General features: G+C 54.5%; 7 protein-coding genes across 7 annotated transcripts; 4 read left to right on the top strand and 3 right to left on the bottom strand.

The window, feature by feature from the left end:
- The first annotated feature begins 455 nt into the window (after positions 1-455).
- On the top strand, positions 456-1,391 carry B0T26DRAFT_208526 (uncharacterized protein). The gene is made up of 3 exons (XM_060433786.1): positions 456-572; positions 650-874; positions 970-1,391. Exons 1-3 carry the CDS (start codon positions 558-560, stop codon positions 1,285-1,287), a joined length of 558 nt encoding a protein of 185 aa, XP_060298146.1. The 5' UTR covers positions 456-557; the 3' UTR covers positions 1,288-1,391.
- Positions 1,392-2,795: 1,404 nt separating this feature from the next.
- On the bottom strand, positions 2,796-5,320 carry B0T26DRAFT_739501 (serine/threonine-protein kinase Sgk2; the record flags this gene model as incomplete). The annotated part of the gene is made up of 5 exons (XM_060443718.1): positions 2,796-2,816; positions 2,894-3,287; positions 3,335-3,951; positions 3,994-5,121; positions 5,174-5,320. 5 exons carry the CDS (start codon positions 5,318-5,320, stop codon positions 2,796-2,798), a joined length of 2,307 nt encoding a protein of 768 aa, XP_060298145.1.
- A 1,124-nt stretch (positions 5,321-6,444) lies between these two features.
- Positions 6,445-7,462, top strand: B0T26DRAFT_642220 (Arv1-like family-domain-containing protein; the record flags this gene model as incomplete). The annotated part of the gene is made up of 3 exons (XM_060437421.1): positions 6,445-6,627; positions 6,739-6,922; positions 6,996-7,462. The coding sequence occupies 3 exons, from the start codon at positions 6,445-6,447 to the stop codon at positions 7,460-7,462; spliced, it is 834 nt and encodes a 277-aa protein (XP_060298144.1).
- Positions 7,463-8,020: 558 nt separating this feature from the next.
- Positions 8,021-8,535, bottom strand: B0T26DRAFT_749642 (ATPase, V0 complex, subunit E1/e2; the record flags this gene model as incomplete). The annotated part of the gene is made up of 3 exons (XM_060445133.1): positions 8,021-8,153; positions 8,257-8,340; positions 8,525-8,535. The coding sequence occupies 3 exons, from the start codon at positions 8,533-8,535 to the stop codon at positions 8,021-8,023; spliced, it is 228 nt and encodes a 75-aa protein (XP_060298143.1).
- A 646-nt stretch (positions 8,536-9,181) lies between these two features.
- B0T26DRAFT_739498 (NAD binding domain of 6-phosphogluconate dehydrogenase-domain-containing protein) lies at positions 9,182-10,165 on the bottom strand (the record flags this gene model as incomplete). Its single annotated transcript, XM_060443717.1, has 2 exons — positions 9,182-10,066; positions 10,121-10,165. 2 exons carry the CDS (start codon positions 10,163-10,165, stop codon positions 9,182-9,184), a joined length of 930 nt encoding a protein of 309 aa, XP_060298142.1.
- A 1,317-nt stretch (positions 10,166-11,482) lies between these two features.
- On the top strand, positions 11,483-13,647 carry B0T26DRAFT_640483 (uncharacterized protein; the record flags this gene model as incomplete). The annotated part of the gene is made up of 2 exons (XM_060437235.1): positions 11,483-11,545; positions 11,686-13,647. 2 exons carry the CDS (start codon positions 11,483-11,485, stop codon positions 13,645-13,647), a joined length of 2,025 nt encoding a protein of 674 aa, XP_060298141.1.
- A 695-nt stretch (positions 13,648-14,342) lies between these two features.
- Positions 14,343-16,169, top strand: B0T26DRAFT_208213 (BAR domain-containing family protein). The gene is made up of 6 exons (XM_060433784.1): positions 14,343-14,468; positions 14,574-14,655; positions 14,757-14,839; positions 14,957-15,560; positions 15,655-15,786; positions 15,918-16,169. Exons 1-6 carry the CDS (start codon positions 14,434-14,436, stop codon positions 15,951-15,953), a joined length of 972 nt encoding a protein of 323 aa, XP_060298140.1. The 5' UTR covers positions 14,343-14,433; the 3' UTR covers positions 15,954-16,169.
- The last annotated feature ends 604 nt before the right edge of the window (positions 16,170-16,773 follow it).

Here is a 16,773-nt window from a genome sequence, read left to right as displayed (position 1 = left end):
GTCTATTCCTCACTCGAAAACATCGGGCCCGACTTGGTGAGACTATCGTACCTTTCAGCTCCCATCTTGCCATCCACACAATTGAACTACCAGCCGCCGTCTAGAGTCCGGACCGCTGTCCAGAGTCCAGACCACAAGTCAAGTAGGTGTAGCGGTGATGGCGTCTTGCAAACCTGACATCACATCTCCGAATCAGCTCGGATCCAAAACACTACAGCTTTTCACAAGGCCAGCTGAGATATTCGCGCCGGCCATGCCATGCCCCATGTGAAAAAAACCTCCATCGACTCTCGTTGGCTCGGGTATGAAGTACTTACCTGCACCTATCTATCGCCACCATGGTCCAAGGACATAGAGCGACGATGACTCTCAGTGCAACGTTGGAGAACGGCACGAGTATAAATCTGACTGTCTCTCCCGCTCATGGATCGACTCCAGAGATCACCGCACACACAACCCTCTCTCAGCACTCACTCCACATCGACATCTTCTCTTCGCACAGCAATCCAATCAGTTCTACCCATCCGCGGTTAGGCAGCAACCCACACCATATCAAAATGCCTAGTGATATCGTATGCATCCCTCTCCTTGGTTCATTTTCTCTTGGTTTTTTTTATCTTACCTTGGCTGATAATAAACCCACCATCAGCTCCCCGGCGATGTCGTTGCCATCGAGAGCAACTTTAAAGGCTATCTCTTCTATGTCGACTCGAAGAACCGGCTGGCTTATCTCCTGGGACCCGGAGCCGGGAGTAAGAATAGTCACTTTGAAGTCAAGCTCATCAAGGACAAGGCCGACGAGCCGGTCTACGTCAACCCCGAAGTGAAGCAAATTGCTGCCATTTCCTGGGTCAATCCCACGAACGACAGGGAGGTAGGATTTTTTTTTTTCGCTTTCTTTGCACACGACTTCCTGGGGCGCTCTTTTGTCAAAACGCTGACTGATTCATTGACTGACACGGCTCTCAGATTCGCGTCTACTACTCCGCCAATACCACCAAGCACCTCAGCGAGGTCTACCTGACCAACGAAGGCAAGTCGTCCGATGGCAAGTGGGTCAAGGGCGCTCTGCAAGCGGGCAACAAGTTCGAAGTCAAGGCGGGCTCCTCCATCTCTGCCACCGTCACCCGTAGCTTCGACGGCAAGCCCACGGGCATCAAGGTCTACGCCGCCGAGGACGGCAAGGTCAACCAGTACGATCTGCCCAACATCTCGCTCTTCAAGACCGAGTTCGGTGACGAGTGGGAGAACCCGATCATCATCACGTCCAAGGTCGCCGGATTCTAAGTAGGTTACATGTGGTCCCCCGCCTTTGTTTGGAGAGATCTTGGTGGTCCAATGTGATGTGAGGAATGGGGGGCCCAATATGGGGAGGTTTTCATCCTGTACTTAAAGGTTTCCTTCCTGTCAACTATCGAGGACCGGCCGTAGGGCCATCCGATGTACCCCTAATTCTAGCTAGAGAAGGAATACGAGCATATATATCACAGCAACATGTGTAGTCGGGAGTTTGCCATTCCAACAAGTGAATGCATCTGCTTCCCATATTTTGTGTTTACAGGATTTGGCTCGCACGTGGTGGACTGTTGTGAGAAGTTGCAAATCTGGGATAAGCTTGGAGTCGTGCTAAATGCGGTCATCATGGCAGTTGACGGGCTGTTTCCCAGGTTCTGTGAGGCGTATTCTGCATGTGTGCATCAAAAGATAAATAGGAAAGGGCAAAAAGACATACAACACCAGGGATTCGCTGGTCGTCACCGACCCAACTACTAGTCTGGCGATCACTAGTTTAGCTAGGGGAGAGCGGACGGGATCCCGAATTCTCTAGCACCTATGGTCGTATGTGTTTGTTGTTGCTCGAAAGTGAACCTATCTTGAGACCCAGGCTGGTGACCGTAGAATGATGTGTAAGCTAGCAGCGATATTTGTAGGAATTACCGATCAGTCAGGTCAGCGCACGGGCCAGGCCCGCCAAACACGTGGCGCAGCAGGTGACCGCGGGGCACCCTGACTGAGCGCCTTCGTGTCCCTGTAGTGCGTGATCCTTTTGGTAGATACAGAAGAATTCGAGCAACACAACCACCCCACCCTTTCGCAGCGGTTACTATAGTGACTAGCACGAATGACCTTGTCATTCCAACAATATTCTAAAGAATAAAAAAAACTTATTCTTTTCTAATGCAAAATATAGACGTTAGTCAAGTAGTAATACTCCAGAAACAGAGAATGCAGTGTTCTAGCAGCCGAATTTAGCTAGTGCATGTCGCCATTTTCGGCAGCTTCGACACCAAGCGCACAAGTCTCTTATAAGTACCGTGTAGGTACCTAATACCTGTGTCATAGTAGCCTTTCTACCCCCTCTCGTCTCTAACGCTAGCGCAGTGAGAGCTCACTGAGGCAAGTGGGAGAAACGGAGCTGGAAGCTGTAGAGATGACGATACTCTCTCTGCTAATTATACTAACCCGCAAGGCTCTCTCTCCCCGCCGATACCTTTGGATCCTTTCGGGCTTCCCTAATAATCTCCCTTATCCGAGTATATAATCCTATATCCTCCTCTTCCTACCATTCGGAAATACAACTTTTTGTAGTTTGTTAATCCAAGGTATTAGTAGCAAGCGCCATTGCTAATAAGGGTTTTCCGCCCGCCACGAACATCCATTACTCTAAGTTCTACCTTGCCGAAGAATGTCCCTCATTCGAGAGTAGAGCTTTGTTGATGAAACGCTACATAATGCTATCTGTGACGGCGGGGCTCAGCACCTACTATCGCTGCACCACACCTTCCAAACGGATGCTAGAATTGCAAGCTGCCAAGCTGCAATCTGTAGTAGGTTATAGTATGGTCATGCACCCGTAGGCCTGCTCACAGCGCCTACGGTACCGTGCCGTGACACTATCTGCCAACACTTCTGGGTCCTTCCGAGCATCGTAAAGGATCTGCTTCATCGAGGAATAGAGCTCTGGTTCCAGCCGCTTCCACCTTTTCCCGTCTGGGAATACTTTCCTCCGCAGTCTATTGACCCATGGGATCAACGGCTGGTAGTGTAAAGTGAAAATTTCAGCTACGCTCTTGATAAAATCTTCCTCGTCAGCGATCTCGCCCTTTTTGGACTGAACTGGTATATGGTCATTCTGGTAATTCCAGCTTTCAAATACGGTTGACCCAATATCTTTGCCCTGGGCGTTATAGTGGATACACGTCCAAAAGAGCACCCAGAAGAATGACTCGAGATCGTGCATAAACGAATGTGACTCGCCCTGAAAAGCCCCGATGGCCATGAAAGCCCTTGTGCCGGTCTTTCCCTTCGCTCCGGAGGCTCCTTCTCGTTGCACTCGGATGGCGAGAGGTCAAGGTCAATCAAGAAGGAAGGTGAGGAAGGGTTATTTTCGTCCTCGTTGATTATGAGGTTGTTGATGGAGATATCTCTGTGGAGGAGGCTAGCTATATACAATGATTCGTGTCCTTCGATACAGGCCTCTAAGGCGGCAAGCAGAGCCGCTCGGGAGCTGGCCTTGTAGATCGGCTTTCCATAGTCGCGAAGAATGACACGCCGATGTACTCGATTGAGCAGTAAATCGCTGCCAGCCTTGATCGCAGATGCTAAACCGGATCGCTTGCTCGGTAGTAGCGGTGCGCCAGCTTGGCTGGACGACCGCTTCGTGCCAGCAGCGCTACTACTTTGGCCTTTCCGTGGGTTACCTGCCGCGCTCGTGCTCGGCGAAACCACCGACCATCCTGTTCCGTAGTTGGTAGCGCCCGTGATGTCCAGCCCTTTTCGAATATTACTTCGAATGTCGTCGTCCATACCGTTCACCTGGACCGTCTCATGATGGTAATATCGGGCTACCTTGACCACGCCTTTGCCTGTCGCCTCCCGGAGTAAGTCGCCTTCCTCGTCTCGTTCTGGCCATTGCCACGAATCTTTAATAACCAACGGGTTCTGCGGATTCTCTTCACGATGGGCCTTCTAATAAGTCGTCGCTTGGCCAACTATACAGCGTGTCCGCTGCATTAACTCGTTAATAACGAGGCGCTCCGTCGAGCCGTTCCGCTTGATCATGATGAACCGTTGACCGTTGGCTGTCATAAATGTCAGATCGAAGCCGAGCTCCTCTTCGTTCATCCACAAGAATCCGAGTATCGTAGAGACGAACTGCTGCCCTTCCTTATTAATATCGAATTTTCCAGACCCAATCCCCCCTAGCCGGTCAAACGCATATATTCTCATATAGGACCCGCAGAGGGTGAAGCCGAAGACGAAACGACGAGTATCTTGAGCGGAGAGCACCTCTCTCGCACACGTGGCGATAGAGATCATTGCAATCGATGGCTTATCGGCAGAAGGGTTGCTCTTTAGTTCACCTAGCACGAGGACATGCGACCAGTGATATCTGAAATCTTTTCCCGCCGTGGGGTCGTGCGTGAAGTCATCCTTCACGAATCCGATGTCCATACTGCGCTTTCCTCTGGAGCCTAAGAGAGGCGTATTCGGTTGCGCCAACAACATTCGTCGAGGTATCGAGGTGGAATTGTAGTCTCCTGCAAATGCCTCTAGCTTTGGAATTAGGTCGCCAAACCAGGCCAGTACGTGCTTCTCTTCCGCACCAGCCGGCAATTCGCTCCACCCTTCGCTACCAAAGAGCGGGTTACTACCGTCCACGCACTTCTTAAAAACGGTCTTGGACGCTACTTCAAGACTTGTCACGCCTCCAAAGTATGCTTCGTTGAAATGGCGAATATCGATATAGACATGATCAAGCTCCGACTTCAGGACCGAGTTAATATTATTGTGGTACTCGGAGGAGTTCACTAAGCTGCTCGTGGTGCGTAGCGAGAGCGTTTGTTGGAGGTAAGATGCTATAGGTCGGGGGGCGGGGGTGGTTTCTATAACGGCGTTATAGAGGTATTCCCAAATGAGGGTATCATTAGGGTGGCCATCGAGAGCTAAAATGAGGAGAGGTTTGATGCCGTCAAGGTCGAAGTCGTCGGAACGGAGTGAGAGTTCAAGCCGTAAAAGGTCCTCTCGAAGGGTACCGCGACCCGTCTTAGCAGGTAGCAGGTCGGCAGCGGGAAGGTTTTGCGCCTCTCTCAGAAAGGGCGCGAATGATGTTCTGGAGGTCTGTAAGATGGTCAGAAGGTCACATTGGAACGAAGCCACGGTGTTTCTTAACTTCTTGGTCAAGCTGCTCCAACGCATCTGCGGTACAGGAGACAGCGGCTCCTTCGCAAATCGAAGTGAACGAAGTGCGGAAGGCATCGAGACCTTTCCCGATGGGATTGTCATTGATGACCTTCAACCGCGATTGTTGATCTGCCATTGCGGATGGGGTCTCGAGATAGAGAGTACAAGACCTGCCGGACGCCGTGGGCGTACGTTGGATCTAGTATATAGTCTGTACAGTACACCTCTCCCGGGTAATAAATGGCACCTGGCAAGGTAGTATGTGCATACACTAGTAAGCGCGCCCACTCCTCATCATCCACCCCGGCTCGTAGAGAGAGAGCCAATGGGATTAGCTAGCATCGTGACATGGGAATGTCTCTTCTTGCGCCAACCGCAGCAGCAGGGCAGCCCTCGCATATGATGTAGTTGCACTTTTGGGGGGCTGGGCGAGAGGGAGCTCACCCCGTCACCGAGATCGACCCTCGGACAGATCGATTCTGAATCACTGGTTACCTACTACTCTCGAACCCCCAACTTGTTGCTTAGAATGGGTTGCAGAGATCTCGATGGCTGAGTAATGTTTGATGAAGAACGCTGTGCCAAATTCGTTGGTGGTCCGCGGGACAAGGACCTCCTTCGGCTTTTCACGGTTGAGGGCGCATCAACCGCCCACTGCCTGTAGAAGGAAGACTTTTGAAATTGTCGAGAGTTGTTCCTCAACATTGCGCATCCTACTCGAAGATTCGGGCCGCAAGACGAAAAACTACACCCTATTCTGCAACAGACGGATCAGCTGCAGTCAAGCATATCCCCCCCCCCCTGGATTGCACCTAAGCTTTCTATCCGCCAAATCGCGGAGTATGGCAGCTTAGAATCCGGTGATTCATCAACACGATTCCGAAAAGCCTGCCATGGCCGGCTCCAAGCGCACCGCCGCCGTACCTACCCACCCCACAATCGAGTTCCAGCCTTAGCGCGCCCCCACCTGTCGCGACACGGGGTTGATGCCAAGGCGGTGTGGGGGTTTGGCAGCATCCCACAAGTTTGCCTCTTAGCTGTTAGCCAACAGTGTCTCAAATGGAAATGCACATCCCACCACCACCGAAGCCCTCTGTGCAAGTGAAATAATTTACACGTTAATCATACTATTTCCGTGTTTCTGGAAGCTATCTATATACACATAAAAGAGAGATTGGCCCTGCGAGGGTGTTTGACCTGCGCCGTGAAGCGCCAACAAGAGCCCAGCCAGCCAGACAAACACAGCACAGCGCTGATCTGATGCCCATCTGTATCGAGTGCCGGCACCCCGTCAAGACGCTGTGGCGGGAGGGCGCGGGCGACAAGTCGAGCGGCCACAACATCCGGCTGACGGTGTGCAAGAACTGCGGGCGCTTCTGCGACAAATACGTCGAGCATGATTTTGTCGTGCTGTTCATCGACCTGGTGCTCATCAAGCCGCAGGTCTACCGCCATCTGCTGCACAACACGCTGATGAAGGATGAGGACGAGCTTGCAGTAAGTCTCTCTCTTTCTGACACATGAAAAAAAGGGAATAGTTGACAAAAAACACAGCCTTCAATCATCCGCCTCGGCGTGCTTCTCCTGCTGTTCGACGTGTACCTGACGTGGGCGCGCATCGAGAAGCAGTCCGGGCCAGGCGGCGACGGCGGCGGCAGTGACGCGGCGGACGGCAGCGACAGCGGCACCCTTGGCCGCCTGACGCAACAGCCGATTGTGTTTCAGTATCTGTTCTTTTGTATGCTAAGGCCCCCTTTCCCTCTTCCCCCCCCCTCTCTCTCTCTCTCTCATCTGACCCTCAAACAAAACAGTGCTCCTGTGCACGCTCTCAACAGTAGCCTTCCACGGCTCGATCCGGTTCCTGACGTCGAGCGCGTGGTCGCCACTCGCAATCCTGGGGGTGCTGCGGGCGCCGTACTCGCGGCCCAACTCGGTGTCGACGGCGCTGCTGGTGTCGTCGTCGACCAAGCTGTTCCCGATCCTCATGGTCATCTGGGAGTACGACGTGCCGGCGGCGGCGCGGTCGCTGGGCTGGGCCGTCGTGGCCAACAACGTCGAGGCCCTCAAGATCCTGCTCGACTGCGGCTACGGCGTCGCCGCCCTGCTGGCCACCGCCGGCGCCCTCAGCCGCTGGGCCATGGGTCGCGCCGTGCTGTGGGCCGCCGGCCTCGAGGGCGTCGACTCGGCCGGCGAGACCAGCGTCGCCGAGGAGGGCCGCGCCCTAGGCGCCATGCTCTTGTATGCGAGAGACTGGGCTGGGAGGCTAGCTGTTGGGTGAGCAGCCCGCCTGTGGAGGATCTGTGGGTATTTTCATACATGTGTAGGACAAAGAAATTAAAAAGAAATTTCGACCTTCATGAACGCGATTTGTGGTGTATGTATGCCTGGGGAGAACTGGGTTGTTTGTCTCTTGAAACTTGCACAGTCTAGGGTTATTACATCGCCAGTTGACCGACAGCACCAATTTCCTCGCAGCCCCCAGCAGATCATCGTCTACCTGCGCAGGCTCCTATACTCACCCCTCTCCCAAGTCTCGACCCAGTATATAGATAGATATGCAGAAACCAAGCCGCAGTACCTGCCCCTCCAAAAAATAATAAAATAAACGCCGGCCGACCTTCTTTGCATGGTGATAAATATGGATGCCGTGGGGGTAATGTATTAGTAGTACAGCGCCGGCAGCAGTGGTGATAAGGGGAAAGCTTCGGGCATGATTTCCGGCCTCCCTCCTTTCCCGCCATCGAGTATTGTATCTCGGTTTCTCTTGTTGATTTTTTTTGTCATTGACGTTTTATTCTCGGTTTCCCGACCCCGACCCACAACAACACCAACACCCTCAGTGATGCAAATAATTCTCGCGAATGTCGGACCGCCTCGGCTCAATCATGGGGTGCAGTTGCGCCAGCAGCGTGATGGCCCACATGAGGTAGCAGCTGACAAAGGTCAGGATGAGCGACGATCGCCAGAGGCTATCGTTTTTTTAAACCGGGTGTCTTGGTTAGCAAAAGGAATTATAATATAAAATCTGGAATTAGTCTTAGGGGGGGAGTCGGAAAGCGACAAGAGACGTACACTTGGTTCTCCCCCTTGGGCGAAAAGAACCACGCCGCCGCCGACATGGTGACGATGACGGCCAGTCCGATGAAGATGCTCCATCTGTAGGTTGGCGAGGGCCGGTTAGCGAGCTGCCAAGTTGCTCTCTCTCTATCTCCCTCCTCTCTTTATCTGCACCGTTCGTCTCCCTCTTTCCCCGCGACGCCCGAGCAAGGATACGACCAGCCCGGCTAGAGGCTTCGCGGCAAGGGGGAACAGCTGCCTGTCTGCCAGTGTGAAAACGTACCCATTGGCCATTTTGTCTTTGCCGCGCTGCTCGAATCGGGGATTCTGATATGTCTGTCTCGGCTTCGGCGAGTCGTCAGGGGAAAACACGTCGGCTGGAAGCGCAGTTGATTGGAGCCGTGCCCGAGTCTGTGGCGGCGAGAGGTAAGCAAGTGAGTAGATGCAAAATGCAGCAGCTAAGGTGGGCGCCCGTGGTTTTGCTGCGGGAATGTCTATCGTCGTCGTCAGTTGTTGAAATGGAGGCGGCGGCGGCGGCGGGCGGCGCAAGCTGTCGGGTGGTTCCTGGTTGGATGGGGCTCACCACCCACGGCGACTCTGCAGCCTGCAGGGATCGCCCACCACTGGCGCTGCGGGAAGGAGCTTGGACTGCTGAGTCATCCATACCGGTTACATGCAACTGCAAAATGCAATGCTTTTTAGAATAAGTACCTACGGATTGCCTGTTCGTATTACGAAGAGCAAAACAGCAAATTTAACAAGGTACACTGAGAAAACTAATAGCGATAAGTTCTTCATTTTTATAATGAATAGGGCGAGTCCCGATATATAATTTTCGATGGAATAATAACCTCTTATTACCTTTCCTTAATTTATAATTATCCTCTCATACCCAAAGACACTAACTACTAAAAACCCAGCCGTAAATACACGGTCATATTCATGCCTCGTTGCGGTAGTCCAGGCCGGCCTCGCGCCGCACAGCGCCGTAGATGCCGGCGAGGTCTCCGTTCTCGCCGACGTGCTCCTTGACGAGCTTGAGGTGCTCTTCGGCGACCTCGACGATGCGCATGCGCGTGCCGGCGGCCTTGGCGAGGCACAGGGCGTGGCCGGCGTCCTTGCGGGCGAGGTCGACGGCGAACGCTGGCGGGTCTCTCTTGTAATAGTCGCCGCTCACTAGGCGGGCTGAATAGGCGCCGAACGGGCCGCCGAACATGTTCCCGACTAGCGAGTCTAGGTACTTGGTGCCGAGCCCCGTCTTCTCGGCCAGCACGTGGCCCTCGGCGAGCATCTCGACCATGCCCAGTATGAACGTGTTGCCCGTCACCTTGAGCAGCAGCGCCTTGCCCCACGGCTCGCCCGACATGTCGATCTCGGCGCGCGCCGTCACGCCCTTGAAGTACGGCCTAGCCCGGTCGACCGACGTCTTAGGCCCCGCGAGCACGCTGATGAGCATGCCCGACTCGGCCATGGCCGCCGCGCCGAACACGGGCCCGGCCACGAACTCGGCGCCCTCGTCCGCGAGGGCCTTGCCGATCCGCTCGGTGGTGTCCGGGTGGATGGTGGAGCAGTCGATGAAGAGTTTGCCGGCGATGTCGCCGCCCTGTTTGATGATCTCGTCGACCGTGGCCTCCACGGCCTTGTCGTTGGCGACGCACGTGATGATGACGTCGGCCTGGGTCACGCCCTCGGCGACCGAGTCTACGACGGCCGTCTTGTCGGCGGCCAGCTTCTCGCTGAGCTCAACGCTGCGCTGCCTCGTGCGGTTGTATATGAGCAGCGGCTGGTCGAGGTTGCCCTTCTCGACGATGTTCTTGCACATGCCCTGCCGGCGTGTTAGTGCCTCGATTGGAACTTCAATACATGAGGACCTGCTTACCTGTCCCATGTTCCCCAGTCCGATCCAGAAGAGTCGTGGCGCCATCTTCTTCTCTTTCAGGGGACAGGCTTAGTTGAAGCTTCAGAGGTGTGTTTTGGAGTGATGACTTGAGTGATGTGTCTGTGTTGTGAACTTGTAATTATAATGTCTTGTCAAAGGGAATCTGCGGTTTATCGTGAACGAGCAAGAATGTCACGATGGGATGCCTCTGATTAAATAGACAGACGGCAATCACAGATTTTGGGACAGCGATCAGCGAACACGTGGAATAGATGGAGATTTGCTCGCGGTTCTGCGATGATGCGGAGATCGATTTCCGCTCAGGGAAATAAACGGATTTACTTTACTTTGGAGTTGTTGATGAGTAACTGACGCAGCAGTCGGCCGAGACGCGGCAGCACGATGTTCACCGGGGTTTGAGATATTGCATGTGAGGTGATTATGGATCGCTGAGGAATCTGCGTCGTGATTAGTAGCATGGTGTTTCATTCGAGTCACTATGCTTCTCGCGACGCGATCACTCGGCCGAACATGTTCGGAAACTGGTACAGGAATGACGTATTCCGATGCCCCTCAAGAAGAGAGTGAGTGAGTGCTATGCCGCCCTTTGCTCCCACTAGGGGTCGTTGGCTGAGGGGCCTAGGCTGTGGTGGGAGGGTTAGGTAGAGGCGGGCGGGGGCATGTGGCTGCGGGGCAGAAGGTGTCGGTTGGGTCACCATGCAGATTTTATGCATTGCCCAATCAAGAAGAGAGCTCTGCTCCATTGCCAGCACAGAAGAAGAAAAATCTAACGGTCATATGCACTTGAATTTTATCCGTCTTTCCTTGGTTTCTTCAAATGCGTCTCTCCAATTGACTGCCGCGTTGCCTTGAACCGTTAGTTTTCTCCATTATAATAAGCATTTATGTTCAGGTAGGAATTTCCGGTTGGCAAAGCTGACAAAGCCCGCCCCAAACTATTCGCAGTCGTCAAGTTGTTATCATCCCTCTAGCGCAGGTTGGGCCCATCAAAGATATGGATTCGACTCTAGCCGTTGAGTCACTCGCATCAAGCTTCCACTTCCAGTGAGGTGGCCCATACCTGCAACCTGCACCTGGAACCCCGTCCAAAAATCTGTCAGTGCACCAGGCTGGATTGAGATGGCACCCTTTTGAATGAACGACTTTGCGTGCGTGGCCGTCCGTCCTCTGACCTGACCAGGTAGGCTTGGGTCGGTCGGTGTGGGATTGCCATTGAATTGCGTACAAGTACCTGGAACTACCTACCTTAGCTTGCGTGTGTCGGTTTCGTTTCGCTAGAACTCATCGACGAAACCCGAGGGGAAGCACCGTCAAAACGGGAATCAGGTTCGTGAAATAATCATGTTTATGCGGAATGGCGGTGCCAACAATGTGTGGAAGAAGGCAACCTCTGCAGCTGCGCAGGTAAGAAATATTTCCTCCTCGCAAAGCTCTTGCATCCAACTCGCACTTTTTCTCACGCATCGAATCAGGCCTCGGTCATAAGAGAGCACAAGCACAAACGACAGCCCGGCTACTCCACTGGCGGTGTATCACCAGTCCAGCGCCACCATCTGTCGACGGCGGCTGAAAACGGCGTCAAGACGGGCACGGGCACGGGCTTTGGCGCCGCTCCTTCCCGGAATAACAACCGCTCCCCCTCTTCATCCGAGGCGAGGGAGAAGCGCGAGTTCCTGATTTCCGTGCTCGAGTCGTCGGCCACCAAGCGCGATGCAAAGGCCTACCTGCAGACCTTTGGCGGCTCCACGCTGCTAGCATCTGTAAAGCCAGCCAGCGCGCCCGCCCTGCCAGTCTTGCACGACGGCATCAGGCCCCCCAGCACCACGCCGCTTTTTGTGCAAGGCTCCGTGAGCCCGGCCGTGCCTGCCGCTAACGAGATACCCCATGTGGCCATTGTCAAGCTAAGAGACCCCCAGGCCTGGGAAGACGCTCTCCTCGATGGCGTTGCCAAGACCATCACCCAGCTGCGCCATCTGGGCTTGCTGAGCATCATCGTCCCGGACTGTGGTGTTGACGAGACTTCAGAACGCTCGGCTGGCCCTAGGTGGCAGACTACCCTCGCCCAGCAAACAGACCGCATTGTGGAGGCCATTGGCCGGCATGGCTCGCCTGGGGCTGAAGTCGTCGACTCGGGGCTGTGGAGAACTGACAACGCCACACCGAACGTCATTGCTACCTTCTCCTCAACCGTTCATGTCGGCTTCGGAGAGGTCTTCACCACCCCGATCAGATATGGCCACATTCCTGTCGTCCCGCCCCGTGCATATGCCGAGGAAACGCTCGACTCTGCCGTGGTTGATTCTGACGAGGTCGTATTTGCACTCGCCCGCTTTTTCTCCGGAGTTCCACTTGGTACCCAAACATCGGGAAGCAGAGCCGCAGCAGCCGAGAATGACCACCGCCCGCCTCAGAGGGCATCGGTTGACAGGGTTATTGTCATAGACCCTTTCGGTGGCATACCGTCGGGAAGACAGGGCCACGGAACCGAGGTGTTTATAAATCTGGAGCAAGAGTTCGGCAACCTTCAAAACTTACTGGCAAACCCCCCGTCTGCGGATCAGACAGACAGAGAAGCCAGTGCTCCCGGAGCTGCAAGACCCAAGCATCTGGAAAGTTTAAGGCTAGTCAAGGCTGCTCTTACCATCCTACCACCGACCGCTTCTGCCCTGATAACGTCGCCGGCAGAGGCTGCAAACCTGAAAAGACCGGAAGAGAGTGCGAATGGCGCGAATGTCGAGCAGTTCGCCTTCGAAGTGAGGACGCGGAGGTGGCACAACCCCCTTATACACAATCTTCTCACCGATCGGCCCGTCTATTCGTCCTCACTGCCCATTGGGCGAATAAAGCCCGCCGGGCACGGCTCAGGGCGTATGGTGCCCCGCATGCCGACAACCACTCTTGCAAAGAGGGGGATGCCGGTAACCATCTTCCCAGACCCTCGCGCCGGCCCCTGGCAGGCACCGCATCCCCTGGGTCCCCGGCTGAGATTGACCGACACGTGCATCGACCTGCCTAGACTCATCCACTTGATCAACGACTCGTTCAGCAGAAAGCTCGACGCCGAACATTATTTGCGGAGGGTCGAGGACAGCCTAGCCGGCATCATCATCGCGGGCGAGTACGAGGGCGGCGCCATCCTCACATGGGAGCGGCCATTCGGCATGGACGAAGAGACGGCCTACAGCTCGGGGCGTCTTGTGCCGTACCTGGACAAGTTTGCCGTGCTCAAAAAGAGCCAGGGCGTGGGAGGGGTTGCGGATATAGTCTTCAACGCCATGGTACGGGACTGCTTCCCAGGAGGCGTGTGCTGGAGGAGCAGGAAGAACAACCCGGTCAACAAGTGGTACTTTGAACGGTCTTCGGGGACGGTGAAGCTTCCCGACAGCAACTGGACCATGTTTTGGACAACCCCCAACCCGTCCATGACTGAGCAACTGGTGCATGACTACGAGGATGTGTGCCGGAACGTCACGCCCTCGTGGGCAGACACGAAGCAGGCTGACTGAGGGCCCGGGAGTGTCGGGGCAATGACGCAGTTTATGTAATTTTATATCGGGTTGGCTTACTGGAATCGGCCGCCGACGCGGGCCGGCCGGCTGGTCTGTGTCTGCTGCACGGAATCGGTGGAAGCGTCCATCCCACAAAGGGTGCCGCTGCGGTGCAGCTTGCGTGGCCTGGACGTCAGAGGTCCAATCAAAAGGCTCGATGACCAAGAATGAATGGTTGAAGACCTGTCGCTCAGCAGCATGCTTGCTGAAAGGACAGGGACGTCCCTATGGATATATACAAGTCATACAAAAAGTACAATGGATAAATAAATAAATAATTACCTGTCTTCCAGGTGCCTGGTTAATATTTTGAGAAATAATATATCCTTCTTTTCTTCTAAAATAAAAAAAGAGACTGGGAATAGCAACTTTTGAGTTGTGAAGATAGCCTAGCAGGTGTGCATGAGGAGCACATGCCTGAAGACGTCTGGTAGGCAGAGAAAGATAGCGCGACCAATCAAATCCGACGGGACGGCTGTGTCGAGGCTCCTTCGCTGCAGGGGTTGGCGGGGGGTCGCCTGGGGAGCCTTCTTCTGTATCCAGCCCTTCTGTATCCCCTAAATACAATCGGACTTGGAAACGTCCCCTTTCACGCACCACGGAGCTCCTGCAAGCACTCAACAACCATCCCGCGCAAGATCCAACGCCATTAGCATCGTGAACCCGACGCCAGACAGCGCATCCCATCTGCCTAGCGCCGTCCTTATTTTTTTTCATCTTCTTTCGAATAAGAAGCTAGCAACCATGGACGCATTCAAGGGTTTCCAGAAGAGCCTGACGTAAGAGCTCACCCTTGACTCCCACGGCCCGCTTGCGCACGAGGCGAGGCGAGGCGAGTCTGGAGGCAAATGGAAGCTGCATTGACTGACGTTGGCGTGTTGCAGCTCGCTCGGCGGCCAGATCACGCCCTTCGCCTCGCGCACCTTCCAGTACACCAAGGAGCAATTGGGCCAGGCCGAAGACAAGGTTTGTCGCCAGTGCGCTATCCAAGGATGCTGCTTCTGCCTTGGGCTGGACCCTCGTCGTCGTGGATGAAATGGGCTGACTGAATGCGGGCTCCGGAATAGACCCAACTGCCTCCTAGTTACATTGATCTGGAGAAGCGGGTTGATGCACTGAAGGCGGTCCACCAGAAGATGCTGGCTGTGACGTGAGTGTCCCCTGCACGATATTCCGAGTTGCGCAATCGCCCAGACGGGGCGCCGCCGCACTCTCGCCCGGCACAGCCCCAACGCTCAAATTCTAACATGGACCTCTGAAACCGCAGTTCCCAGTATTCGCACGAAGCCTACGACTATCCCCCTAATATCAAGGAGACGTTCCAGGACCTTGGACGCACTGTCAGCGAGAAGGTGACATTGCTCTCGTCGGCCACGTCGCCCGGCGAAGCCCAGGCCGCGCTGACAGCACCGCCCACGGCCAAGCCGCAGCCCAAGACGTTCCCGCACGCCATCGCCCGCGCCAGCTTGGCGAGCAGCCAGACGCTATACCAGCAGCACACGGGAGCCGGCGAAGACCCGCTGGCCACGGCCCTCGAGAAGTATGCCCTGAGTATGGAGCGCGTGGGCGAGGCGCGCCTGGCCCAGGACGCCCAGATCCAGAGCCGCTTCCTGGCCGGATGGAACACGACCATCAACACTAACATCCTGTTCGCCACGCGTGCCCGCAAGGCAGTCGAGAAGGCCCGCCTGACACTCGACGCCGTCAAGGCTCGCGTCAAGGGCACCACGTGGAAGCTGGGCGGCGCCTCGTCGCCCCGCACCGAGCTGCACGACGAGCATGAGCTTAGCCGCGAGGCCCAGGAGGAGATCGAGAAGGCCGAGGACGAGTTTGTCACACAGACCGAGGAGGCAGTTGCTGTCATGAAGAATGTGAGTCTTTTCGCCCTCTTCTGTCTGTCTTGTTTTGCTATAAATGCGGAATAACTTGCTAATGTACAACCTCTCCATTTTCCCTCTCCAACAGGTCCTCGACACGCCAGAGCCGCTCCGCAACCTGGCCGAGCTGATTGCCGCTCAAATGGAGTTCCACAAGAAGGCCCACGAGATTCTGAGCGAGCTCGCGCCTGTCATTGATGGGCTGCAGGTCGAACAGGAGGCAAGTCGTGCTTCAGCCTTCTCTTTGCAGCAGTAGTGGCGGCTGTTGTTCTATCTGTTTTATTACTAGTTGCAGAGCGGTCTTTGCTGACTCCGGCTCCGACATCTGTTCAACTCGCTCCCACGCTACAGGCAACCTACCGTAAGAGCCGCGAAAGCGCTTCCTAAACTGAAAGGCAGGGCGTGATGTTTGGAGCGGTGGATGACCGGGGATGAGCGAAGGAAATTTGGTACGAGGAGGAGACGAGGTTCCGATGGGGTCCAAGCAGTTCTTGTTATTTGTTGTCGGGATTTTTTTGGGAGCTCTCTATACGGGTAGGCTCTTGATATTCTCTTTTTTTGTCTGTGTCGAGTGAGCAAGTGAGCCTAGGTTCTTTGTTTCTTTCTTTACATGGTGTCCAATCTCGGCTGTCTGCGCCCGTCAAGGTAGGCAGGTTACCTGGGTTGGATCAGACAGTGCAGTGCGGGCAAGAGAATGTGAAACTATTGTTGTTGCTCAACATCTACCTTAGGCTAGTCCCAGATTAGGTAGTGTTCGTGAAGTGGTCGGGGAGGCAACTCCAATTTGGTAATTATTTTGTTTTTATTTCTGAAATACAATGTCAAAGCTGCGAGATGCAGTGCCAGCTACAAGGCCATCCGGAGACATGGATTCAATTTCTAGTAAATTTTTTCGTTGGCGGTTTATCAGACTTTATTGCTCCTTACGGATACTTCCAACAGCGGGTTTTTTGGTGTTGTTGGGTGCTCGGATTCGCTCGTCTAGTGTAGGTTGGCTCAACCTCGCTCAGGTTTCTATGCCTCCATTAGCTCCACTCGAGGAATGCGCCGCATAATAAACTTTAAAATCTAATTCTAGCCTAGTCTATCATGCTCGGCTATGACGATGTTCTTACGATGAGATTTCTTAAGGTTCTTTGTTTTACGAAGGGGGCGGTGGAAGGGCTGTCGTTGAATAGGCCCGATTAAATTCCAACATCTCAACAAT

This window comes from Lasiosphaeria miniovina, assembly GCF_030549165.1.
Source record: "Lasiosphaeria miniovina strain SMH2392-1A chromosome Unknown B0T26scaffold_3, whole genome shotgun sequence".
Classification (NCBI taxonomy): Eukaryota; Fungi; Ascomycota; class Sordariomycetes; order Sordariales; family Lasiosphaeriaceae; genus Lasiosphaeria; species Lasiosphaeria miniovina.
The sequence above is the reverse complement of the archived record's forward strand: the minus strand, read 5'-3'. Positions and strand labels throughout refer to the sequence as shown.